This window comes from Mus pahari, chromosome 16 (assembly GCF_900095145.1).
Source record: "Mus pahari chromosome 16, PAHARI_EIJ_v1.1, whole genome shotgun sequence".
Classification (NCBI taxonomy): Eukaryota; Metazoa; Chordata; class Mammalia; order Rodentia; family Muridae; genus Mus; species Mus pahari.
The window spans coordinates 49790933-49817412 of record NC_034605.1 but is presented as its reverse complement, the minus strand read 5'-3'; the positions used below and the strand labels follow the sequence as shown (position 1 = coordinate 49817412).

General features: G+C 47.7%; 1 protein-coding gene across 7 annotated transcripts in view; it reads left to right on the top strand.

Moving 5' to 3' along the window:
* Positions 1-1773: 1773 nt before the first annotated feature.
* The window catches only part of Kif13a (kinesin family member 13A), a 179550-nt gene continuing 154843 nt past the window's right edge, over positions 1774-26480 (top strand). For 6 of the 7 annotated variants that reach the window (XM_021216077.2, XM_029547710.1, XM_029547708.1 and 3 more), the window contains exons 1-2: positions 1775-1985; positions 2247-2337. In XM_021216077.2, coding sequence (XP_021071736.1) covers positions 1931-1985; positions 2247-2337 — 146 coding nt within the window. In that variant the 5' untranslated portion in view covers positions 1775-1930. Of the gene's footprint in view, positions 1986-2246; positions 2338-26480 lie in introns of all 7 variants that reach the window. The other variant, XM_029547707.1, reaches the window with a different exon arrangement.

The following is a 26480-nucleotide window of genomic DNA, read 5'->3' as shown; positions in this document are numbered from 1 at the left end:
CAACTTTTGGAAAGTGCCAGAACAACAATTTAGCATAGGGAAGGCACCTTGCTTATTAAATAGTTCTGGGAGAAGCAGACAAATTTTGAGAGTAAGAGGTAATATTCAATAGGCCCAGCCAGAGGGATTTAAAAAAAACAAAACAAAACAAGAACATACATAATCAAAGAATAGAACTTTAATTTCCTGGCTGCTGGATACAGGAAAGAGTATATGTAGGAAGTAAAGCTAGGAAATCTAGTGAAGAGGATGTCTCAGTAATCCAAAGGTGAGAATTGAGCCTCAGGGGCCTGTGAATCCTGTGGAAGAAATAGCTCGGCGCCTCTAGCCAAGAGCCTACAAAACTGTCTGTCGTGGTGTGTGTGTGTGTGTGTGTGTGTGTGTGTGTGAGAGAGAGAGAGAGAGAGAGAGAGAGAGAGAGAGAGAGAGATTTGAAGAGCGGAATGGAGGGATAGAGTAGGCGGGTAGTACTAGGAACTCAGGAGGCAGTCTGCTGTATGACCCTCCGGGGTGACCTGAGTTCGTTGGTCGCCTGAATCAAGGTGAGGGAGACTAAGGGACAACAGCGGAAGCACTGCTTCAAGCCAGGCTTCCTGGGAGCTGGAGGTGTGACTCTGTGGTACAGCGGTAGACCGCATGTGCAAGTCAGTCGCATCACGGGACACTAGTTGGTGACAGACTGAATCCCTCCTATTTAGACCACCTGCCACACGTGGTTTACCATAATAAGTATCTCTCCGCCCTCAGTGTGGCTTCTGGAGACCAGAGGCAGCGAAGTTGTCCCTGCTCGTGTGTGGTCTCTATACAGCACCGTACGGAGTAAGCACCCCATAAAACTCCCCATAAAGCAGTTCATGAATGAGTTGAATTTGGACCTTCACGCCATTGCGAGATTCCCCCTCCCGGATCCAAACTGTTAAGACTTGGAGCACGTTTCAAAAACGCCTTGGCACCAAGGAAGCGCCGCCCCTCAGGCACTTGTTGAACCAAACAGAGCAAATCCGCTTCCCTCGGTTCCGCCCAGGCTGGGAGGTCTGGCTTTGGCAGAAGCGGGGATCTCGCTGCTGTGCCATTCTTACGTAAGAGTTAATGAACCCTCCCGGCCCTCTAGATCCCTCCCATTACAAGGGCGCAAGGGAAAGAAAATGAGCGCCGTATTTACAAACACACGGTTTTGGTGGTCCATTGCAAATCCATGTCTAGCCTCGGGTCCCCACAAAGAGCTTCCAACACCGCGGCAAAGCTCGGTGTGGGGCGCCAAGAGGCGGTGCGCTGTGGATGTCGGTGGAGGCGGAAGGATGGCGTGGATTAGGCCTGCGCACCCGGCACCCTCTCCAAAGCCCCCCAGACCGCCCCAGGGCCCCGGTTGTGAGGGTGACAGCGGCCCCTGAAGGTGACTCGAGCTCCAGGAGGTGTCTGTGAGGTCCCCCGCAGGCTCAGGAGCAGGGAAAGCCCAGGGGCTCCTTCTCCAGGCCCAGCAGCCCGGAGCCCGAACGCCTTTGCAGGGCGTCCCTTTACGGGTCCCGGAGGCCGGAGACGATCGCCTTTGTAAAGCGCCCCTTCCCGGTCTGCGGCGGCTTTACAGCCCGGGCGCGGCCCCCGGAGCGGAAGATGGCGACGCTGCCCGGCCCCCGGCGGCCGCGAGGGGCCGCGGTGCTGCGCGCACGGCCCGGCCGGAGCGGCTAGAGCGGCGCCTGGGCCCGCGGCCTCCTCCCGCTGCCGCGCCCCGCCCCGCGCCCGCCCCTCCCCGGGCCCGGCCGTGCCCCGCGTCGCGCTCCCCCGGGATGGCCCGCGCGCCTCGGCGCTGCGTCTCGGAGCTCTCGGCGGAGCGGCGGCGGCCGCGCTCGGGGGGCGCGCGGCTGCGGCTGCGGCGGCGGCGGCGGCGCGGCGCTTGAAGGGGCCGCGTCGGGCGGAGCAGCGCGCCGCCAACATGTCGGATACGAAGGTAAAAGTTGCCGTCCGGGTCCGGCCCATGAATCGAAGAGGTGAGCCGCTTTCCCCAGCTCCTTTTGCATTTCTGCTCCGGCCGAGGGCAGGGGGGCAACTTTACAAACTGCAGGGCGGCCGGGGATCGGGGACACCGGCGTGGCCCGGCGTGGCCCCGGGTGGAGGCGGCGCCCAGGCTCTGGCCGCGGCCACTATGTGCCCTGGGCGCCGTCTCCCTGCCTGCCGGGACCGAGCCACGCGCGCCGGCTGCAGCCGCGGATGGTCCACTTTGCAACATCACCCTGCCCCTGTGCTTTCAGAGCTGGAACTGAACACCAAGTGCGTGGTGGAGATGGAAGGGAACCAGACGGTCCTGCACCCTCCTCCTTCCAACACCAAGCAGGGAGAAAGGTAAATCCCACCCCGGCGGCTCCTGCCAAGTTTGAGCCCGGAAAAACCGAGTGCGCTCTCCCATTGTTAGCAAGGGTGGCTTCAAGTTTGTCTCACGCTCCTGTGGAAAGCGGTTGCAAGTGCAGGTTCCCCTCCCCTCTCTGTGCCCATCACTTCTCGTCCCCTCTCATCCAGAGCGATGTCTCCCAGACAGGGAACCCTGTCCAGAGTCAGCACTCTGGCTTCCAGGCTCCTAGAATGTGAAGGGACCGGATAGAGATGTGTAGCCCAGGCCACATCTTACACTTAGGAAAGACGATATCTGAAGCGTGCAAATGACCAATCCAAGGCCTTATTGATGGAGTCCTGCTCCAGCGATTCTTATGTTGTTTGCCCCCTTTCGCAGAACTGCTTAGGGATGTTGTATATGAAATGGGGGCCGGGAGCCTAGAAATCAAACACCTTAGTACAAGGCTGGGGTCATTTAAAATCTGTATGTAGGTTGTTGGAGGTGGTGAGTTGAGATGATGTCTGAAAGTAATTCGGGAATTTTGATTTTTCGAGGAAACAGAGAGTCCTGATCTGGAGCTGTTTAGACACTTGGGTGGGGGATGTTAAAAGGGGCTGCGTTTTCTAGATGGCAGGGCATTTGCATTTGAAAAGTCGTAACTGTGGGATCCTTATTAATTCTACTGTGTTCCATGCAGTGGTATGGGAAAATGCCCTAAAATAATGTGAATATTTGGCATCTTTATGGTAAGCCCCTGAGAAGAAATTGGTTAAAATTCATTCAGTATGGCATTGTAGGAGCTAATAAAAATAGATAAGAAAACCGGGATTCAGATTCGGCTTGGAAACGAGATGAGTTTGTCCCTGAAAGTCACCTGTTGATTGATGAGCTCCATAATGAGTGGATTTGGCTCTTTAGAGTTTCCCCGAAAACCGACTGTGAGTAGGGTTTGTTACTTTATTGCTAAGTGAGGCAGCTGCTTCCTTCTATAATCATGCCCCACTGCAGCCCAGCCTTGCTAAATTTGGGGGTCAGATTGTTATGAGGGATAAGAATGGGGATTCTTTCCTTTTTGTATTGAGCCCAGTGTGTTCCATTGACTTCACAAACATTCTGCATTTCCTAGCAGATTCTTGTAGTGGTTTACAGTCACTATAGCAGATTCTTATACTAACTGAATGGCTAAGTTATTCTAAAGATGCGTATGGGTCTTTACATACAGTAATGGATGTATCCTTGGACAGTGTCTTTGGACATGTTAAAATATTTTACAGTATATTTAGGCATATGGATAGCAGTATAGATGGTATATTTTATGGAGGACATTAGTAAATTTGTTGAATAAACTATGGATTTAATTAGTGCCTTTGCCATATCGCTATTTTACTTGTCTTTCAAAACTGGATCTTGTCATACTATTTCAGAAGACTATCTCTTTGGCTCTGGTTCGCCAAGGCAGCCTCGGGGGAACAGGTAGACGATTTTAGCTTCTCTTAGGAAGATAAGGCTTTAGTTTCCCTGGCTTTGTATTGCTTTTCCCGCCCCCCTGCTCTTTTAGTACTTTTAACCGTGTATGTGTGTGTTTGTGTACATGTATGTGAGTGGGTGTGTTCATTCATTCATTCATTCATCCACTCATTCATTCATTCTGAGCTCCGGGGGATGGAGCCCAGACCGGTAGGCAGGCTGGGCATGTGCTCCCAACCACTGGCATCTGCTCTCCTTGCCACTCTTAAACCCTAGGGAATGCCACTGTTAACCTGCTGTCGGGTGAGGTAAAACCTTGCCATTTGTCTATAGAAAAAGCTTTAGTTTGGTGGGATTTGAAGAGAATTGGTAACTCTGGATAGTCGGTGGTAAACACTAAAATATGACTTGGTTGTTCTCAGAGCCGCCGTGTTAGATCATTGTAAGCGAGGATCTGTGGAGTGTGACCTGGACGTTTATCCACTGGCATGCTGAGTCGGGTCAACCCCTGTCTGGAGCTGGAAGAGTAGGGTTGGACTGTGGGGTGCTCACAGATGGAACTCTTCTTCGTGTGGTTGACGGGCCCTCTCTGGGTCTGGCTGTGTATTCACTGGCCGTTCTGTTTCCAGACCCGAGAGGAGTCAACACAAGGGTGCTCCGTTCAGGTTAGGACGACCGTCTTGGCCAGAACGAAGACACCAAGTACATTTTTGATGTTGTCCACTCTGTAGCTTGGTTTCATATTCAAGGAACTTCCCCTTAAAGCAACAGTGTGTTTAAAAATAGAAACAATTCCTCCCTTGGGCTGTGGCTTGGTGATCACAACTGTGCTTTATGGTGTATTTGCAATTCATTTGTGTCGTCCGTGTTTTTTTGGGTAGAGCTCAGACCAGGGCAAGGGTGAGTGTGTAGAATACCGAGACCGTAATGAAATCTGGGAATTCTTAGGGCTGAAAAGTGAGAGGTCCTTAAATAAATACTGGCAACTTGTCAGATTGAGAAGTAGTGTTTTTCTGAGGTTGCAAAAGATCACCCACGCATTCAGAGATGCTCAGAGTTACTGGGTCAAAGTCTCCAGTGTTACCAGTAAGAACAGGGGGGAATAAATCCACCAACTTCTAGGAAAGGAAACAGGCCTTGCTTTCATACCTTCTTTTAAGGGACAGCGTTAGTGAAGACCGCAAGATCAGACGACTTCTCAGACTAAAGATGTTTGTCACAATGCTGAAATCCCACCATTAGAACACTGCGTGGGTCCAGGCTCATAGCTGATCCACGGTACCGGCTGTCAGTCTACAATGGCAAGACCTACATGATTTGTTCCTTGTAAAACACTGTAGCATTGCTATTGGGCGCACACAGAATTCCTGCTGGTGCCAGGCTTGACCAAGGGAGCCGAAGACAACTGCAGATCGGCAGTTATGCCAGAGGCCCTTGCCTTGAAGAGCTGTGAGAAGGAAGAGGAAAAAGATATTTTCAACGCACTGTGGTAATTGCAGAGGTGTGTGCTTGGTCTTTGTGTACATGGTATCATTTGTAAATCTCCCACTTCTGTCTTGCTGGAGACCGTGTACTCCCTGAATGAAGGTACCTTGTGTTGATTCCCCTTGTGCCCAAGGCCCAGTATAGCGCCTGGTGCATAACAGCTGCCATATGTCGAGAACACGAGGAACTATAGCTGCCACCCATGGTGCAGGTGTGGAGGCAGCTGGCTGGCATAGAGTTGCTCCTATATAGGTTCACCTTGCAGGGTGAGGTCAAAGTCTTTTATTAAGGGAGGTGGAAACATTGCTGCCACAGATCGCTTCCGGGCAGTTCTCTGTGTGGGAATGTGTGGTGAGGAGTGGGACGTGCTGACGCAGCAGTTTTCCTTGGGCGCAGATTGAATGAGAATCCCATCTGCCATATGTGTGGGGTGTGTCGTTCTGTATGCCCCGCAGAGTCGTCTTCTCACCCCTGCTGGCAGCATCCCTCCCCTTCCTGTTCTTTCCTTCCTGGTTTCGTTTCACTCATTTGCTTTTTATGAGACAAGGTCTCACGCTAGCCTTGAACATGCTAAGTAGTGATGGCTGTCCATGAACCCTCGACCCTCTTGCCTTTGTCTTCCAAGTGCTGGATTACAGGCCTGTGTCACATGTCGCTCTCTTTTCCCATTTATTTATGACTCGTTTTTCTGAAAGTATATGAACATAACTGTACATACACACAGAAGTTTATATTTCACTTTGATATCTTTTAATATCAATATAGGAAGACACATTTGTTTCTCTACATCTACCCTGGATGATAAGAGTAGTTTATAAAGATACAGGCCCTTGGGGGGTATGGATCTGATTCTTACGTATAGTAAAATAACATAATAAAATTTACGTTCCTTAGGAGATATTGTTATAATTTTGTCAGTCAATTGGAAATTAAGCATCATAGGAAAGTTTGTATCTATTCTCAGCCAGGAAGGTAAAGGCCTTTAATCCCAGACCTTGGAAAGTGGGAGGTCTTTGAGAGCTTGTGGCTAGCCTGATTTATATTGTGTGATTCTGACAAAAAAAGAGAAAAGAAAAGCTGGGCATGGTAGCACAGGTCTTGCGTCCAAGCACCTGGGAGGCAGAGGCAGGACAGTCTCTTCCAGTTCGAGGCCAGCTTAGTCTACAGAGCAAGTTCCAGGAAAGCCAGGACTATTACCCAGAGGAACCCTGTCTTGAGAAACAACAACGACTAGGGCAAACTGAGTAAAACATAGGCCATCAAAGTTGTTTATTTTCTACCTGGTTTTTTTCCATACTGCACACACAGTGGACCATGGTAAACATAGGGAGGGAGGTCAGGTGGGAACTGCAGTGTGTTTCCCAGTTCACACATCATATGATGGATGCTTCCAGAATGGTTTCTCTGCTCAAGCGATTTTTAAGTATTACTGACAGTCATACAGAATTAGCAAGACAGACTCCCTAAGAGTCAGTGGCCCCCCACGTTACAGAATCATTTTGAGGACCTGGGTTCCGGTCACTTTTGTGCTACTGTCTTCCTCTCTGGCTGTTTTACCAGGGTGGTTATGTGACCGTAGATAAATTGTGGTTTTGCTAGTAGCAGGAGGGCGTATTCTTCTTGCCTGATACAGGAGTTTGAGGGAGCACAGCAATGGGATATTCTCATCAGCTGTCAACACTTCTAATTTGTTTTAAGTTAAAGGTTCACTGAAATCTCATTTTAAAAAAAGAAGACAAAAAGCAGTTATATGGTATACGAGATTTAAAAATTATTTGGGGGGGGGGACTACTGGGTGTGGTGGTTCGAAACTGTGACCCCAGCACCTAGGAGGCCAAAGGAGAGGATCATCTTGCCTTTGGGACTGCTGTGGACTAGAGCGAGTTCCCTTGCCTGTCTGGTCTAACCTGAGGCTCTGCCTGGAAAGTCACCTGAACGGTGGTGAGGGAGAAACACTTGCTTAGCATTTGTGAAGCCACAAGTTGGGTTCGATCCCCAGTCTGGCTCCCCACCTGGTTTTATTGTGGGTGAGCCCACACTTCAGACTAGACTCTCTGAGTGTATACATGCACTAAAGGGTTCACATACATACACTCTTAACATGCAACGGCCATTTTACTTCTCTTCTAATTCATTTAAAAATGGTGGCTGGGACTTTCTGAGCTCTCCCCCACAGTTCACCAGTGAGTCACACACATCTAGTTTGGAAACAAAACAAAACGAAACACAGGTTTATTAAGATTGTAGGCTCTGGTTTTTACATTTTGCCATTTACACTGCTTCTCCTGGACCACTCTGTTTGTTTTGATTTTTGAGATGCTCTTGCTGTGTTGCCCAGGCTGGCTTGGAACTCACCCTGGAGCCCAGTTGGCCTTGAACTCAGGCCCCTCCTGCCTGCAGAGTGCTGAGGGTACCGAACTGCCTTCTGGGAGAATCTTCCACTTGTCTTCCAAAACTTAAGATTCATTTTTTTTTTCCTTTTCTGCAATTACATAATTTCTGAGATAACCTGTTTTGGGCTATTCTGAAAAAATTGTAGCTTGATTGTTTGTTGTGGAATTTCTGTCTGAGGATGCTAATTACGTCTGTCTGTCTCTTCGTACCCCTATCCCTCCTTCCCCTGTGCATCATTGTGCTTCTCTGGTGGCTGTGGGACAAGGATGTGCTTTGCCTCTGTTCTCAGCCCTGAGCTTCTTCATCCTCCCCCCCACCCTCCCACCCCCAACAGGAAACATTTGTAAGTTCTCTGCTGGTGTGATTATCTATTATTAAAAGCTTTAGCCAGCCTCCCTTTCTACTTACATCACAACCAGAAACATGGAAATAAGAGAAACACGGGGAAAAGCTGGAACTGAATGTGGCAGTGGCTATGGATGGCTGTCAATCACTCCCATTCAAGAAGGTCATTAGTTGTGTTTAGGACACAATGCTAGGGAAGAAAACCAACCCCTTTTAATTAAGTTTTTTTGGTATCACTATGGCAAAAATTTCATTAAGAAATTGTGAGGTATATGCTTATTGGGCTGTTAAAAAAAATCCCTAAAAAAATGAGAATGATGCCACCTGTGCTGGCTGCTGTGTTGTTCCACACTGTTGTCAGTGGCTTCTGGCAATTTAAGAGATAAATGGAAAACTTGGAGGCTTGCTTTTGACTGGCAGGAAAGATTATGCGTGCCATGTACTCACATCTTAAGGAAAATTTACAGAAATACGTTAACTCTAAGAGAAGACATCCCAGAGACTTTAAGGTTTCTCAGATTTACACAGTTCTACCTTTTCCCTGGATCTTCCTGGGGGCCAGAGTAGAGATGTTGTTTATGTGTTTAGAATGTAAAGCTGTTTCCAGAACCGTCTCTGCGAAGGGGGCGGAATAGCTGAGAAATTGCCAGGACACACAGAAACACTCAGATTGCGTTGTAACCTCAACAGTGTGGGAGATTAACCTGAACAGACAGCAGAGAAGCCAACAAGGAAACGGTGCTGAAGTTTGTATGCAAACAGTTTTCAGCAACCATGAGTTGGTTTAGCTAGGAGTGGTGGTGCATGCCTGTAATCCCAGGCTCTGGGGGTTGAGGCAGGAGGATTAGGAGTTTAAGACCATCCTCCCCTACACCGCTGGGATTACACAAGAACCTTCCCCCCAAAAATGTACTTAAAAATAATTGTAAATAAATAAATAAGTGGATTTGACCTATGAGATCCATCAACAGGGTTTTAAAAGAAGGTCACAATATAAAACATTTTGGGAAATTTACGCTTGAAAAACATAAAAAGAAATTCCTCTTTAGAATTGGCTTCAATGGCCATCACCACCCAGCAACAAGATAGTGGCCTAGGCAGAATCAGGTTTTCTTATCTTTCCCTAAAATTTCATTTGGAAAACATTGCAGGTTTAGTATTTGTCGATTTAAGATTCCCAGGGAAGTGGGGAGGTCCGTGTAGACGCTCGGGACTGGTCTTTCTCTTGTCTTGAGAATCACTCCCTTTGCCCTTCTTGGAAGTTGTCTGAACTCCCTAATCCTTCTGTCCTCTTTGGCCCAACACCATCAATTCTAAGTTCCAAATAGAGGCCCCACCTAAACGGTCATAACGTTAATAGTTAACTCTTCAGATTCACAGAACCGGCAACATTGCCAGGCCTGAAATAAGCCCGATTCCTTTGAGCAAATCTAAGTCTCCCAAATACTGCCCTTTGAGTAACGGTCGACCCTGGCTGATTTGGGCCAAAGAGCCTGAGAGGTCTCTGGTCCAGTCACTTGCATTAACCACTTTTGTGTAGTTGTTATGAACAGAATACCTGGCAGGGACAACCTCGGTCAGAAAATGTTTATGTTGTGTAACGGTTTCTGAAGGTCTCAGTCTGTGTGTGTGTGTGTGTGTGTGTGTGTGTGTGTGTGTGTGTGTAGGAAGGCTTGGCAGAGTTCCTGAGGGCAGGAATGTGTGCTGAGAGAGGCAGACACTAGGGGCTGGGCTCTGATTTCAAAGGCCACCCCCTAGCTACTTTCTTCCAGTAGTCAAGTACCACTTCCTAAATCCCCACAAGTGCAGTGTGTAGCCTTCCTGCCTCGCTTCTCCTTTCTCTCCCCCACACAAGCCCTTCCTGTCTGTCCCATCAGTCCCCCAAGATGGATGGAGCCCCTCTTATTCTCAAGAGCACTAGCTGTTCAATAAACCTGATTCTTCCTTACCAACTTCCCTCTCTCGAGTACTGGCCTTTCCATGGCCGACTTACTCCAATAACATCAAGGTTCAGGAATCCGAGACTGCTCTCCCAGACCCTTCATTTGACTGAAACCAGGAATGATATCATGTTACCCTGAGACTGGTTGCTCAAAGTCATTGATAAAGTGGAAATGCTTTCCAAACTATCCTCACCAAGGTGTCTCAGATGAAAGCAATCTCCTGTACCCCTATAGAATCGCCTCAGCACTCAAATATCTTTTGCTTTATAAGAAGCATAATAGAAGAAATGGAAAGTAACAATTGTAACAGATCAGCCTTTCAGCCTTTACCTTTGCTTGTGTAATGTGAATATTTTCAGTTACAGGCTTATGATAAGCTCTTCTTTCATTTGTGCTTTGCCATGCTACATGGCTTTCCCCATTTTAAATTGAATATTAAATAGTCTGTTGAGGTTTCACTCTTTTTATCCATTTCTGTATTTTCAGAGCTCACTGCTGTCTCTCTTAATGATCATATACATAGCAGTGTCTTCTTAGAGTCGTTAACATAACTGAAAGGCTCAGGGGCTGGAGAGATGGCGTGGGTTGAGTACTTATTGCTCATGCCAAGGACCTGGGTTTGGGATCCAGCATGACAACCCAGAGCTGCTGGTAACCCCAGTTCCGGGAGATCTGATGTGCTCTTCTGGTCTCCTTGACCCCCTTCACTCATGTGGAATGCACGCATACATGCTCACAATGATAAAAAAATTGGAAAGGATCCCTCCTAGCTTGCTAACATAGATACCGTCTTAGACATGGTATATCGCACGTTGTTCTCTTTCATGATCACAAAGTTAAAAGTTGATGCTCTTTGGAGCTACCGATGAGGGAGGACATCTAAAAAGGCAACCCAAAAGCCAGTTTCTGCCAAATCTCCTTTCTGTCTAACCTGAGAACTTGAACGGACATGAAGTCACTGAAGTGCTCTGAACCAGTCCACATAGAGATGTGCACCTCTGACCGGCTCCCAGGAGTCTCTGATGTAAGGCAGTCAGCGCAGGAGCCTGGAGGCAGGAGCTGAGGCAGAGGCCACGGAGGGGTGCTGCTTACTGACTGGCTTGCTCCCCTTGACCTACTCAGCCTGTTCTTGTAGAACACAGATAGGTCTACCAGCCCAGGGGTAGCCTGCCCACAATGCACTGAGACCTCCCGTATTAATCAATCAGTCAGCCAGCCAGTCAATCAATCAATAATTAAGTGCCCTATGGGCTTGTCTACAGCTTGATCTCATGGAAACTTTTTTCTCAGTTGACTTCCTTCCTCTCAGATGACTCTAGCGTGTGTCAGGCCGGCAGCACAGTGGAAAAGAGTGTACCTTGGACACTTCACCTTGAAAAAGGCTTCCAGGCATTCCAGTGACTACTGTTTAACACACCTCTTGCTGGCAGGTTGAAGCAGCCATGTTGCTACATCCATGGATCCTGTAGGTCAGGAATTCGGAAGGGGCAGAGTGGGTATTGCCTTCCTCCGTGTTCGTGTCTGGGGAGGAGCCATCCCAAGGTCCAGCTGGTTGAATGTCCAGGAGCATTAACAGCATCAGCAACCATCTTAAATCAAAAATCCCTAATTAGATTGCACTTCTCTTAACTCATACACTTGACACTGGCTTCCCGTGTTTAGCCGCTGTCGCAGACTGTTAGCTCAGATTAACCACACAAGCTTGAAGACAGTTTTTTTACAACCCAAGGGCTCTCCAGCTCGGTGTGTCTGATTGAAACCTTCAGTGTCTGTCTTTCCTGGAGTTGGGGAGAAGGGAAAAGGAGTCAGCGAGTCTCCTAGGTGCGGTGAACTTGCTGGATGCTGGCTTGTGAGGAGACACAGGTTTTTGTTTTTGTTTTTCCAGGCTCAGACTCGTGGGCCCCAGTGCCCTGCTTCACATCTAATCTGGCATTCCCAGGTCGGGGCAGCCAGTGGTCAGATGGCACTGTGGTGAAGTGATAGTTCTGAGTGCTGCACAGTACAGCTACTGCTATGACCTGTATCTCTGAACTAGCCACCAATGGGCCACTTTGAGCTTAGCCACCAATGGGTCACGTTTGCCTCTAAGTTCCTCTGTTGGTATAACCGAAGTTGGGATTAGATCATCTATAAGGTCATTTTTGCTCTTGTTTTCCAAGTTCTAACATTCAGATTTATCCACATACAGTCCTTAAATACAGCACTGAGTCAGACAAAGTCGGCAGCAGATGAACCAGCTGAAATGGGCTGCCTTTTAATTCGAGTCCTTTCAGAGGGTCAGGAGGCTTGGGGAGGCCGGGGAGGCCATCGGTGGGAGGCTCCGCTGATCTGCAGTAGCTGACTCGAGGCTTGAAGGTGTCAAGTGAAATAAGACAGCCACCAGCTCCAGACACTGAGGCTCTTATCAACCAGCCTGCTGGGGCCTGGGGTGCTTACAGGGGCCTCTCTCGCCTGCAGCTAGAAAGGTGCCTTTCCTGTGTGCCTACAGGACATTATGAGAACTATTTGATTTGAATCTTCTAATCAGATGCCGTCTTGTGTGTGTGTGTGTGNGTGTGTGTGTGTGTGTGTGTGTGTGTGTGGTGCAGCTTTTTTTGGCAATAAGGCATGAAACAATATATACAGTGGACTAAACTTTCTCACAGCTGTTAGCATAAAGTCTAACTTGCTCTGAAGCAGGTTATTGTGTAGCTCTGGCTAGTCTGAAACTTACTCTTTCTATCTAGATACACATACATGCACACACACACACACACACACACACACACACACACACACACACCACTGGGCTTGAACTCATAGAGATCTGTCTGCTTCTGCCTCCTACGTGCTAGGATTAAAACTTCAGACCACCATACCCAGCTCTCTTTTTTCCCCCTTTTCTTTCTTTGTTTTCTTCCTTCCTTCTTCCTTTCTTTCCTTCCTTTCTTCCTTCTTCCTTTCTGTGAAAAGAAGAGTATGTTGTTTCTGTGTTGTTAAGGATATGTATATGTGTGGTGGTCTATGCAGGTACTTGAGGACACCTGAAGAGGCCACCAGATGCCCTGGATCTGGAGTGATGGGTGGTTGTGAGCCCGTGGACATGGTGCTGAGAATGAAACTCAGATCCTCTAAGGGCAATCCATGCTTTCTACTAACCCCGACCTGTGTTGTTTCTGAGGGTTTCGTTACAGCCCTACCATTCTGTAGCTAATCCCTCATATTTCTACACTGATCTCAGCCAAAAATCAGGAGGGATCCCCACTACTCTTTACTGCCTTCTGTTACGGGATGAACTCAGGGTGTATGTGTGTGCGGGCACCTCTACTCTGGTTTATATACTGTTTTGGACAGTGTCTTTCATAGCCTGGGCTAGTTTTGAACTCTCTCTATGTAGCCAAGGTTGGCTTGAGCTTCAGAGCCTACTGCCTTCACTTCTTGAGAGCTGGAATTACAGGCCTTTGTCCTTTTGCTTTCTTGAGCAGGGTGGAGGTTTTGGCTCCCTTTGGCCTGTATGGGTCTGGCCTGTAGGTGTGATGAGCTTTGCTGCCGTCAGGCTTAAGAAAGGCATCTGTTTGCTATTCTCTTGCTTTTTAAAAAAAGACATGAGTTGGGTAGGGAACATCAGAGGAAAGGGAAGCTTTGCCATTTGCAGTTGGCTCTGTGTGTGTGTGTGTGTGTGTGTGTGCGCTGACTCTGACAGACACTCCCTAGACTCTACACCCATTACCACTGACCACAGACATTCACATCCCTCAAGCTGGGAGACCCAGTGGAGAAGCAGGGCGGGTGGATGGTGAGGAGCTACGCAGGCATTCTGCTTTGAATACTTTTATGCACAGATTTATCCTGAGTGCTGGGTGTAGCCACAGAGCTTCGTGCAGTGTGTTGCGAAAGATAAAGAGGCCTTTCAAAATTCTGACATTCTAATGTGTAGTTTAATGAAACAGTCCAAAACCGATTGCTCTTCCTACCCACCTATCTCACAAGCTCAGCTAGATGGAGAATGTTGAAGGATTCGTAGCAGAGGACACAGAGGTAGCGCAGCAGTTAAGAGTGTTTGCTAATCGCTCTGAGTTTGTTTCTCAGCACCTGTGTTGGGCAGCTCACAGTCACCTATTACTCCTGTTCCGTGTGTGTGTGTGTGTGTTGCATCTACATTGGATGGGTCACCACTGCCTGTAACTTGAGTTTTAGGTGATCTGACTGCTATAGGCACCTGCACCCACATGCACATAAAGGCTCAGTTACACAGCAACTATACATAAATTAAAGAACACTATATCTCAAGATTTGTAGCTGAAGTTGTGTTGAGAGGTTTTTGGTAGGGTTTTGGTATTGGCTTGTCTTTTCATTCTCTACCCTTAACTGCCTCTGCGTATTTAACTGAAGTGCAGGACTCAGGTACAAATTGGAATGCGAAGGAAGAATGTTAACATGGAGGAAGGTCCCGAGGACTCTCCTCTGGAGGCCGTTGCTTTCCAAAGGCAGGCCGTTGCTTTCCAAAGGTAGGGAGAGCAGAGGTAGGGAGCGAGTATCAAGGGAATGCTCTTCAATTAAGCGGCATGGAGCCCTGGTCAAGGTCTGAAGTTTTGATACAGAGTTTCAAAAAGAGCAAATAGGGAACTTTAGCATGGTAGCACCTGTTTGAAAAGTTGTCTGGAGCCTTGAAGTGTTGCTGACTGTGATGGTCAAGTTAGTTAGTATTTACCAGTCTACATTTTATAATGAGTTACAAAGTGGAGATGAATTTTCCGGAACTGCTGGTCTACCGTTTCCCTTTTAATATTCTCTAGCCATGTTATTATCTAGCCAGTTATTTTCTCCCCTAAGACTGACAGTCAGCTATCCTAGGTTTTCAGACCTAAGAATTAAAACAAATCAAAACAACAACAACAAAAACCAACCCCAAACCACTAGAAATAAAACATAAAGAGTTTTCTAACTTATCTTACATTGTTCCGAACAAGAAGCTTTAAGACAAAATAGCCACTTGTCCTGACTCCTCCCTAACTAAGGGGCAGATTGGTACCAGGGGAAGGGGATAACATTGGCCATTTTACTTTTATTGAATTTTAAAATTTATAATTTTTTTTTTGAGACATGGTGTCTACATAGTCTTGTTTGTCCCGGAACTCAGTGTATAGGCCAGGCTGACCTTGAACTCAGAGGTCATCTGCCTCTGTCTCCCAAGTGCTAGGATTAAAGACGTGTGTCACTATGCCCACCTCCTTTGATTGAAAAATTTGACACATTCATTTTCTCCTCTCCTGGTGACGGAAGGGACCATTAGTCTAGGTCACCCTGGATGGTGGCCAGCAGTTTGACTCCCCTGATGTCTCTGACGTTTACTGTATTGACCAGAAAAATTTTGAGTTCCTTGGATTCTATGGGTCCTCTGGCCACTCCAGAGCATAGATGACTATAGAATTTTAGCGGCTTAAAACATTGGCCAATAGGATGTGGTGGTGGCTGTGTCCCAGGTACTCAGGAGTCTGAGACAGGAGGATTGCCGGAGCCTAGAAGTTGGAGGCCACCTAGGTTAACAAAACAAAACAAAACAACAACAAAACAATTGACCACAGAGTTGGCTGTATATTATGATCTATGTTGAATTTTATTTTACAATTCTACATTTCCTTGTTTATTGTTTGTGTGTATGTGTCTGTGCACATAGAGGACAATCTGAGAGACTCAGTTCTCTATTTGAGGGACTGAACCATGGTCATCAGCCCTGGTAGTTCCTCTCCACACTGAGCTGTATCTGCAGCCCAGCACTGGATTTTCTACACAGCAGGCTGTCTTTCTCTGTGTAATTTGACATACTGAGCAAATCCGCCATTTGCAAAGTTACCTTGAGCAGAAGTTTTTAAAAATTTAAATGATTGTAAGCTACCCTGAACAGGTTGAGCCTCCCTTGTTGAAAACGCTTGGGACTAGAAGTCTTTCAGTCCTTGACTTTGTCAAGCTGCGGAGTATTTATGTATATGTGATGAGGCGTCGTGGGGAGAAGGCCCAGCTCTAAACACTAAATTCATGTGTTTCATCTGCACTTTATACATGTAGCCTGCAGGTAGCCATGCATTATTTCCAGTGATCATGTGAGCTGCCCATGACTTGTCTCATGGGGTCTGGTGTGGAATTTCCTACGTGGGACATAGCCACTCTCAAGAAGTTCTGTGATTTGGAATATGTGGGATTTTAGATTTGCAGATTAGAGTTGCTGAATCTGCATCTGAACCGCAGCGTTTACCCCGCAAGGAGAAACTGCTTGCTTGTCTTTTGCAGTGTGGTTGTAGAGATTGGGATGTAAGTGACCAGCTTTATGCTATGCGTGCCTCAGGCATGTGAGACGTGTGTGTGTGTGTGTGTGTGTGTGTGTGTGTGTGACAGTTACATGTCAGCTTAAACCCTGGAGCCATGACTTAGCCTCTGTCATGGTGTGGCAAGAGTGTCAAGTAGAGATGTGACCCTTGACAGCCACACGGTAATTATAAAAAAGAGCCATAATAGAATAAGCAACTTTACAGTTCTAAGTTGGATCGGATTCGAAGTCCTCCTTACCGTATGCAGCTCTCCCGTCCAGGAGTGTGGACTTGGGGTACAAGCCACTTTTCTGGGTCTGAGTCTACCTCACTCTAGCTGGAAAATCGGGACAAAACCTTACGTTGACTTGCAGTGCCTCAGTTTCCAGGGATGTATGACCGGTGCTCGAGGCCCCCAAGAGTTGACAGTTTTTTACTTCCCTGGGACACATGAGGATGACTGACCCCATTGCTTCTCCTGTGGCTTCTTATTTATTTCAGGTTTAAGCAAAGAAGTTCCTCTCTAGTACCTAAAAATACCAATTAAAAAAAAGAAAAAGTCTTAGGGAAATGGAGTGTGGTCCTAAGGCAGGGGAATTGCTGCCAGTTCAGGGCCAGCTTAGGCTTTTTACAGTGAGACCCTGCCTCAAAGTAAATGAATAAAGAGTCTCATGGTTTTCTCTGTAAGTGTTTTCTGATGACCTTTCATTTAAACGAGGCATGCACTTTTGAAAAAAATGACTTGTTATTTTTAATTGTGTGTATGGGAATATGCCGCCTGGGTGCTGGAGCCTGTGGAGGCTAGGGACATTGGGTCCCTCTGGAGCTGGACTTCCAGGTGATTGTAAGCTGCCAGATGTGGTTTAGCCACTGGCCTTCTCTCTAGCTCACATTTTAATGACTTCCTGCCTGGTCTCCAGTCAGGCACATCCCACTTCTCAGTGGGTAAGATACCATCGTGCCCGTGGCTCCCTCGAATGGGCACACTGTGCTTTGTGCAGAGGGAACTCCTTATTTGTGGGTGCTCCCTGTCTCTTGGGTGGTTGGCTGTCATTCATTTAGTGAAGAGTTTGTATCTGGAATCCGCATCACCCGTGGGAAGAAGTGTTCTGTGTGTGTGCATAAAAGAATGAAGCCGGGGTGTGGGGACGCTGCATCAAAGGTGGTGCACTGCAGCCTGTCTGGTTTGCAGAGTGCTCAACACATGCATGCGGTCCCCCTCTGCCACGAGCACCATCTTAGCTGCACTGGAACTCCGTGGTTTTGTCAACAAGGAGCCCAGGTGTGGCGGCTGGTATTTTTGCTTGTTTGTTTTTGTTTTGTTTTTGTTAACTTGACACAAGCTAGGATCATCTGGGAAGAGGGAACCTCAGCTGAGAAAATACCTCCTGTCAGACTGGCAGAAGGCAAGACTGTGGGGCAATCTTCTTGATTAATCATAGATGTGGGAGGGCCAAGTCCACTGAGGGAGGTACCACCAGTGGTCCTGGGAGGTTTAAGAAAGCAGGCTAAGGACTGGAGAGATGGCTTAGCGGTTAAGAGCACTGGCTGCTCTTCCAGAGGTCCTGAGTTCAGTTCCCAGCAACCACATGGTGGCTCACAACCATCTGTCATGGGATCTGATGCCCTTTTCTGGGGTGTCTGAAGGCAGCTAAAGTGTATTCATATAAATAAAATAAATAAACCTTTAAAAAAAAAAAGAGGAGAGAAAGGAAACTGATGGAGCCATGAGGCGCAAGCCATAGGCTGTGCTCTGACTTCCCTTCATGAAGGACTGTCAGCTGTAAACAGAAGTAAACCCTTTCCTCCCCAAGCTGCTTCTGTTCATGGGTTTATCACAGCAACAGAGACCTAAGGGATAGAACAGATGTCTGGCTCTTCCGTGTCTCCCCCCCCNCCCCCCCCCACTGAGCTGTTGCTCCTCCATCTCACCTTGGAAGCAAAGAAAGAACAAGATGGAGAACCAGGATACAGGGTAGAGGGCAGGACACGGAAGGAAGAATCGTTCAGGCTGAGGTGGTCGGGGCCTTGATGAAGTTGACTTTCCAGACCCATCTCAAAGCTGCCATCAGAGACTGGGCTCTGGGCAGCGAGGGCAGGCTTGTGCCTGGTCCTGCCGCTGAACAGAGTAAGGTGGCTGTAGTATGCCTTAGGTAACTTTGGGTTTCAAATCAGAAAGGGAAAGCCTTAAATTAGCAGCCAATCAGAACCTGATAGGATCTGGTCCAGGCGTGGCTCCTGTGGGGTGGGGGTGGGGGGGCTCGTGGCTGTGTTTGCATGGCTAGATTCTGAGAGAAGATCCCATGGTGGTGTGGAAGTAAATGAGCTTCTGTGACTCCCACAGTTTGTCTGCTTTGATGACTGGCTGTCAAAACGAAATTAATCAAACTGTAATCTCTGATTTACCCAGTGGGATCGTTGATAGCCGTGGCCAGGGAGGTTAGTGACGGGAACCCCTCCCCTTGAGTCCCTTTTTGCTGAATTTTTTATACTCAGGTCAGCAGTAGAGTCACGTGGGAGTGAACAGGGTTTTACTAAAAACCTATGCACCCATCTATTTGAACATCGCTGCACCCCTTCAGCCACATGGCCAAGCCCTGTTGCTTGAATAAAAGACAGTAACCCATTCTATGAGCAAAGAGTCCCCCTCCTAGAACTGCTGGCAAAGAGAGTCTCTTCTGCCTTCCGTTTCCTCCAGCAATTGGCGCATGCCCGGTGCATAGCAGGTGCCCTTTCTCGATGCTTTGTGTTGGAGTATAGCAAGCCCTGCCAATGTTGTGCCTGGGACCACAGGTCTGCGGTGGGGCGGTCCTCAGACTCTGTCACTGCGGTTCTTCGTCTGAGTGTGGGCCTCCTGAAGCCTCTAATTTCTGCATTAGATTATTACATAATAACGGACTCCGCGCTGTCGTGTGGCTTTTGGGATCAGGGCAGTGTGGAAGACTGGTGACTGCGTCTCCCTGAGCTCTCGGCAGTACTGGGGGGTTGGATCCAGGGTCGTGTGCGCGCATGTTTGGCACGCTCTCCGGCACAGAGCTAGCTGGAACATGGCAGTACAAACGTAGCTCTGGAGCCTAATCTCACTGACAATCACTGCTTTGGGCAGACAGGCAGAGGCTGCCACGGCTTAGCACTCCGTGACATAAGTGATGGTTATTCAGCCAAAAGGTCACGCAGTGTTTGGCAGGAGTTCACATTGTAAAGGTTTACTGTCTGCACAGCAGCTTTCGCTTGAGATTTATCCAGGAACTTATGGGAGAGAATTGAGCTCTAGGCAAAGTCATGAAACCAGGAACTCATGCCCAGGAATGCCCCTGAGTCTGTGTCGCCTTCTGACCTACGGATGGTATGTGATTTCAGTCTTGGTGGGGCAGGGGCTACACCACTCTGCCTTGGGCATTCTTGTGAGCCTCCCTTGTCATAGGAAGAGAGGGAAAACACTGAGAGGAAAGAGAGGCACTGGCCAGTTGTCAGCATCTCCAGCCAGCATCACCTGCAGTTGTTGCCTGTGAATATCATGGCCATCTTCCTCCTGGGGGCTGAGGGTATTTCTGGGCACCTCACCCTACGGTTCCCAAGAGGCAGTTGGATCTCTGCTGTATATGATACATGGAAAGCAAGCTTGTGAAATCTTTCTGTTCCTGTCTGGAGCATGGGGACCAGTGATGCTCCTGAACTTGTCACTACCCCGGGCATTCTCAGCATTGAGGAGAATTCTCAACATGTGGTCCAAGAGTGTACACTGGCATGGAAGTCCCCGGAGAGTGGCATGCTGCAGGGATAATTTAGAATCTGCTCACATTTGTGTTTGTAAGAAAGGCCTTGGTAGACTTTGTCAAGTCTTTATCAGTGCTTTCCAGAGTTGGTCATGCAAAGCTTTATGTTTTATTTAACAAGCCCCTTGACGGTAAGTTGCTGGTGATACCTCATGCAGTGGTTGTCAAACGTGAGCATAGTCCCATGGCTGGAAGTCACAGCGGGAGGGCAGACCACTGTGGCTGTCCAGTTGAGAGCTGGAAACCACACTGAGCGCTCTGGGAAGTAAAAGTTACTAGGAAATAGTGGTTGGTGGCAGCTTGGATGCTGGTGTAACCTTGGAGACTAAGCAGGTGTCTTCTTGGTTCCTGGACTCTACAGGATCTTTCTTACAATGTTTTTTTCATTGTTTCTCTCTGCCTGAGACAAATTTGGTTTCCCATTCTTTCTGGGTGATTGAGTTGGGTTCTCTCTGTCTTCTTTATTCTGAGCACCTTTCATATGAGTCAGCGGTAGATGAAATGGCTCTAGTTCTGTCCTTGTTGTTTGGAGGGTTGGGGGTCAAACAGTGGCTTCATGCTTGCTACTACATTGTCATTTCTAAACTATGACTCCAATCTGTTGTTGTTGTTGTTGTTGTCATGTCATAATCCTAATGATGCCTGAGGCTTTTCAGGTACTCATAGCTAACATCTGCCTGTGCAGGGAAAATAAATGACCCCTAGCCCCTCCTTTCCTCCCTCCCTTCCTCCCTCCCTCCTTCCTTCCTTCTTTTCCTCAAGCAACTTCTTTGTTTTTAATGTCATTTATTCTCATTATAAACACAGCAGCTATTTGAAAACTTGCAAAATGTAGGTTAGAGATAAATATGGTTTGCTCATCAGACCTGTCAACAGTCAAATGCATTTATTTCATGGTTGGTGTGCAGTAATTTATACCACTGGGATGCATAACTCCTTTCTTAAAGCTCTGGAAATGGTTGCTAGGTGGACGGCCTTTAGGTACTGTGCCGGAGGTTTAGTCTGAGCATAGTTCCACCTTGTTGACGTGTTCCCTCACTCTTGTGTCAGTGCCTCCTGTCTACAAACTTTCCCCTGCAGACCACCTTGCTTCCGAGAAAGCATCTGTCCCTCAAGGGAGCCCAGCGTCTGCAGAGCCAGGCTACATCCTGAGTTTCCTGTCGTTCTTTGGTGTTAGGAACGCGAGCCAGGGGACCTTGCTGAAGCTGGGTGACCTTGGGTGAGCTGCTTCCACGCCATGTGCTGTGTCACCTGCAACGTCAAGTGAGCTCAATAGAGCTTTCAGTGGCAGCGCTTTAGTGACCAATTCTTCATGTGAGTCGGAGTCTATGACAAGTAGTGGAACAAAGATGCCTTGAAGGTACCTCTCACAGTTATCAAGGTAGGAGGAGGATGCAGTCAGGTGACTGTGCTTGGTCTGTGTGAAACCGCCAGGCATGTCACGTGTTTAGAGTAGCTGTCACAGATGCTCCATTTATTAGTCACCCTCTCCTTTATTTATTTATTTATTTTTTTTTTGGTGTATGCACAAATCGTCCTTTTTTTTTTTTTTTTCCAGAGACAGGGTTTCTCTGTGTAGCCCTGGCTTTCCTGGAACTCACTCCGTAGACCAGGCTGGCCTCTATCTCAGAAATCCGCCTGTCTCTGCCTCCTGAGTGCTGGGATTAAAGGCGTGCACCACCACGGCCCAACACAGATCGTCCTTCTTGGCCTACAAGACTCTGTTTTGTCCTTTCTTTCTTCCCCTTCTTCCTGTCCTCCATCCTTTGTCACTTCCTCCTCTTCTCCTCTTCTATTCCTTCCTCTTCCTCTACTTCTTCCTCCCCTCCTCTCCTTCTTCCCTCCTCTCTCCCCCTTCTTCTTCATCTCCTCTTCATTTTTGAGACAGGGTCTCATACAGCCCAGGCTGGCCTTGAACTCACTATACAGCCAAGACTAATAATGTCAAGCTCCTGATCCTCCCAAGTGCCGGGGTTCAGGTGTTCCTTACCGTACCCAGCTTGAGTGTCTTCTTGATTGTGTTCCTTTAGCTAGTCCTCAGAACTTTTGGATTTGTCAAAACACACCACAGTCACTGCCAAAAACATGTTCCACAATCCTGAGTACTTACTGTTTCAAAGAATAAAATATGCTTTTAATGGGGGGAAAAAAACAAAACAAGAAACAAACTCCAAATGGGCATACCAGGGTGTTTCCAGTGTATACTCAGGTTGTAGTGTGGGGCCACCTTTTAGCTTCACCTCTGTTTTTCCATCTATGTAGGTACAAAATTTTAATCCTGTACCAAACTAGCACTTTAAAAAAATTACATTAATTTACGTGTGTGTGTGTGTGTGTGTGTGTGTGTGTGTGTGTGTGTGTGTATGTATGTATGTGTGTGTGAGATGCTTGCATACCATGGCACATCTGTGGAGGTCAGAGGACCACCTGCATCCCAGGGATTGAACATAGATGCCAGGCTTGGCAACAGGTGCCTTAACCTGCCACTTCTCTGGGCTCAGATCAGTGCCTTTGAATTTGTCAAGTTGGTGTTATTACATCAATTTAAAGTTAGTGCTAACATGAATGTATCTGTTACTATAACGGTGAGTCTAAAATAGATGAACAGGGCCAACCAAGCTCCGTGCCGGGCCAGTCAGGGAGTCGGCCTCGCAGGCATCTTGGGTTGCCCAGGAAACGCCCGCTAACGACGCACACTCGGATAGCTTTGTTTTGAGTCACTTGTAATATTTTCCCCCTTTCCTGCTGCTAAAAAGAGAATGGAACTTTTGACTCAGGGAAAGCTATGTGAGATTTTTGTAAAGACCAGGAACCAGAAGTCTGGGTTCTCTGAATAATGGCCGAGGTGCTGGCTATAGAAATGGCCTGTCAGAGATGTGACAAGGGACAAGAGCTCTGTCCTACCCACGTTATTTTCAAATTTGAATGCTGTTCTTGCATAGTAGGGTTTCAGACGGTTTGTGTGCTTGGCCTTGGTGGACACATTTCTTTCTCCTCTCCCTCTCCCCGTGTTCTTCCTCTCTTTTTCAATACTAGGGATTGATTATAGAGCTGGTGGATGCTACAGAAACATCCACTTGTGAGTCCTCCCTATTGATTGTTTTTTTTTTAATGTTAGAGAGCCTCACTGAATTGCCCACGCTCTTCTTGAACTCAGAACTCTCCTTCCCTGGCCTCCCAAGGGCGGGATTGTCACAGTGCACCACCCAGTGTGACGACAGTGACCTTTCTTTATCACCAAGTTATATTTGTCTAAACAGGTAAAGATTCCGGCACGACTTAGATAGATCCGACGCAGCATGAAGAGGTGCTAAGAGGCAGTCAGTTCGTCGAGCATCGCAGGGAGCCTTTCACTGATGGCGCACGAGCATCAGTGGATAGCCCTGTACTTTCCTAGAGAGTGTTTTCTAAAACACGCTTAGATGGGACTAACGAGAGCCAGACCTGGGGCTGTACAGAGGGCAGTGTCCCTTACGTACCGACGTGCATGCAAAATTTGCCTAGAGTGTCATCCGCCTGCTTCTATTTACTTCCCAACAGTTCCTGAAAATGCTTCTTCCCCTTTGAGAAGGCAGCATGGCTAAATCTCAGTGGAACACCCCACCCCCACCCCCAACATACACAGATTTTATTTCTTATACTAACTGATACTTCCATAGTTTTTATACATTTGTTTTCCTTTTATCTTACCCCAATGGTTCACTTAGTAATTTATCAGTATCACCACCACTATCACCACCACTATCACTACCACCACAACCACCCTATAGTATAGAATATAAGGTAAAGGGAGCCATACCTTAAGCTGATGATGTCAACTTTTTAAAAAAGATTTTTTTTTTATTTTTATTTATATGAGTATGCTGCAGCTGTCTTCAGACACACACCAGAAGAGTGCATTGAATCCCATGACAGATGGTTGTGAGCCACCATGTGGTTGCTAGGAATTGAACTGGGGACCTCTGGAAGAGCAGTGCTCTTAACTGCTGAGCCATCTCTCCAGCTCCCTGGTGTCAACTTTTAAGAGCCACAGCTAAGATTTATTAGGCTACCTTTTCAGGCCAGCAAATGAGCACAGCTTGTGAAAACTAGAAAAGTAGACTTACCTGAACAACATTGGCTTTTTTTTTTTTTTTTTTTTTAAGTTTTATGTTCTATAAGAATTAATGGGGCAGCTACAATGCAGGCAGTTTAAACCGAATGAAAGGAGTTAATGGAGCTGACTTGCCCCAACCTGAATAATTAGGTCCCGGATAATAGACTTTCAACCCAACTTTATTAAGGTATAATTTACCTAAGCTAAAATGCACTCATTCAAGGGCGGCCTTCTTGAGTTTTTACAGTTGAGTGCACCCTGTAGCCATGGCCAGCATTAGGGTACTGAGTGCCACCATCACCCAGGTGGTTTCTGGAACCTGAGTCATTGGTGAAGTGTCATGTAAAAACCTCTCCACTCAATACAACTCTCCTCTCATAGTCTCTTGTTTGTCTTGTGCCCCTTTGCTCTCTCTTCCCGTCTCCTCTCTTGTGGTTCTAGGGACTGAATCCAGCAGCTAGCACATCCCAGATGCAAGCTCCACTGAGCTACAACTCAGCCTCACATCCCCAGCCTCAAACAGCTTTTTCTCTGTTTCCCTTTCCTTCCCCTTCCCCTCCCCCTTCCCTCCACCACTCTTCCTTTTTTTTTTTCCGGGGGTGGGGGCAGACTTTCGTGTATCCCAAGCTGGCTTCAACCTCACTATGTATCTGGCCTTAAACTCACTATGTATACCCAGCTGGCCTAGAACTCATTTTGTATCCCAAGCTGGCCTTGAACACCTGACCCCCCTGCCTCTACTTCCCAAGTGCGGAGATTCCAGATGTGCACTATGACACAAAGTTTCTTCCCATTTGTCTGCGTCTCCGCTTGTCATGGGAAGCACAGTCTGCATTATCTAGACTTCCCGGCTATGTAATTAAACTCTGGGACGAAGATTGTGTTTGTGTGCCTTGAGCAGGGCAGTAGGGAAAGGGGATAGGGAGATCTGCAGTCTGAATAATCAGCCGCGCCCACATAAGAAGCTTTGGGGCTGACAAATAACATAAGCCTCATCCTTCTATCACGTCGTCATTAATAAGACAAAACTAACGGCAGGAATCGAACATGAGTCCTGCAGGAGTGAGGCCAGTTGAGTGGACAGCTGTCGGGGTGCCTGGGTTTTTATTAGGCAGAATGGAAGCCATCTCATGGTTCCAAGAAGCACACATGCAGACAGAGGCGCGCCTGCAGCCCACCACTTTCCTGGTGTGGTTGCTCCCAGGGCTGGGTTGGTGTCCACGTGGTATGGAGGGTCATGCCACGCCCATCCGCAGTCGCAGTCCATTCCTTCTCATCCTGCTGGCTCATCACATCAGGGAGGCTCACCAGTTCCCCCTCTCACCTGACGCCCTTTATCTCTCGGACTCTCGCTGCTTCTCCTAATGTCTCCTAAGCATTTCTAGGAAAACCATGACTATTCGAAACCTGCTTTCGAGTTTATTGCCATATGGTCAGCTCCTACGAGAGAAGGAGGAACTTGCTAGTGGACGATTGAACTTCCTTAATTGTTTGGTAGGCATTGTTTCCACCCAGTTATAGGGCAGGGGGGGGGGGAAAGATAATGCCAGCTGAATCTAAACCAAATGCTTAGGACTGTAAATGTCTCAAAGTTTGGATTTTTTTTTCAACTCTTTAGATGTTTGCTCGTGTGCAAAACGAGATAGGAATGGGAGCCAGGTCTGAATATGACACATTTATGTTTACATATACCACACAAACCCTAAGGGCAGTTTTCCTAGAAGACAGAGTCTCACTGTGTAGCCCTGGCAGGGTTGGAACTCTGTGCAGACCAGACTGACCTCAAACTCACAAAGGTGCCTCTGCCTCTATGCTGGGATCAAAGGCATGTGCCCCCATACCTGGGCTTACACTATTTTTAGTCTCTTGGCAGCCCTAGGGATTGAGTCCAGCACTTCATCTTTGTGAGGCAACTAACTGCCCTCCTCCTGAGCTCCAGCCCCAGCCATGCACCTGCTTTATGACTGTGACCCATGCGGCCAGGTGCTTGAAGCAAGAGATTCAACCCCAATTTTAGAACAGGTGCTTCACATCTGCAGCTCCTGGAGTTTTGATCCTGTCTCAGTCATGAGTTCTAGTCCTGCACAACATCAGGACCAAGAAGCAAGCTGGGGAGGAAAGGGTTTATTCGGCTTACACTTCCACATTGCTCTTCATCACCAAGGAAGTCAGGACTGGAACTCAAGCAGGTCAGAAAGCAGGAGCTGATGCAGAGGCCATGGAGAGATGTTTCTAACTGGCTTGCCTCCTCTGGCTTGCTCAGCCTGCTCTCTTATAGAACCCAAGACTACCAGCCCAGGGATGGCACCACCCATAAGGGGACCTCCCCCCTTGATCACTAATTGAGAAAATGCCTTACAGCTG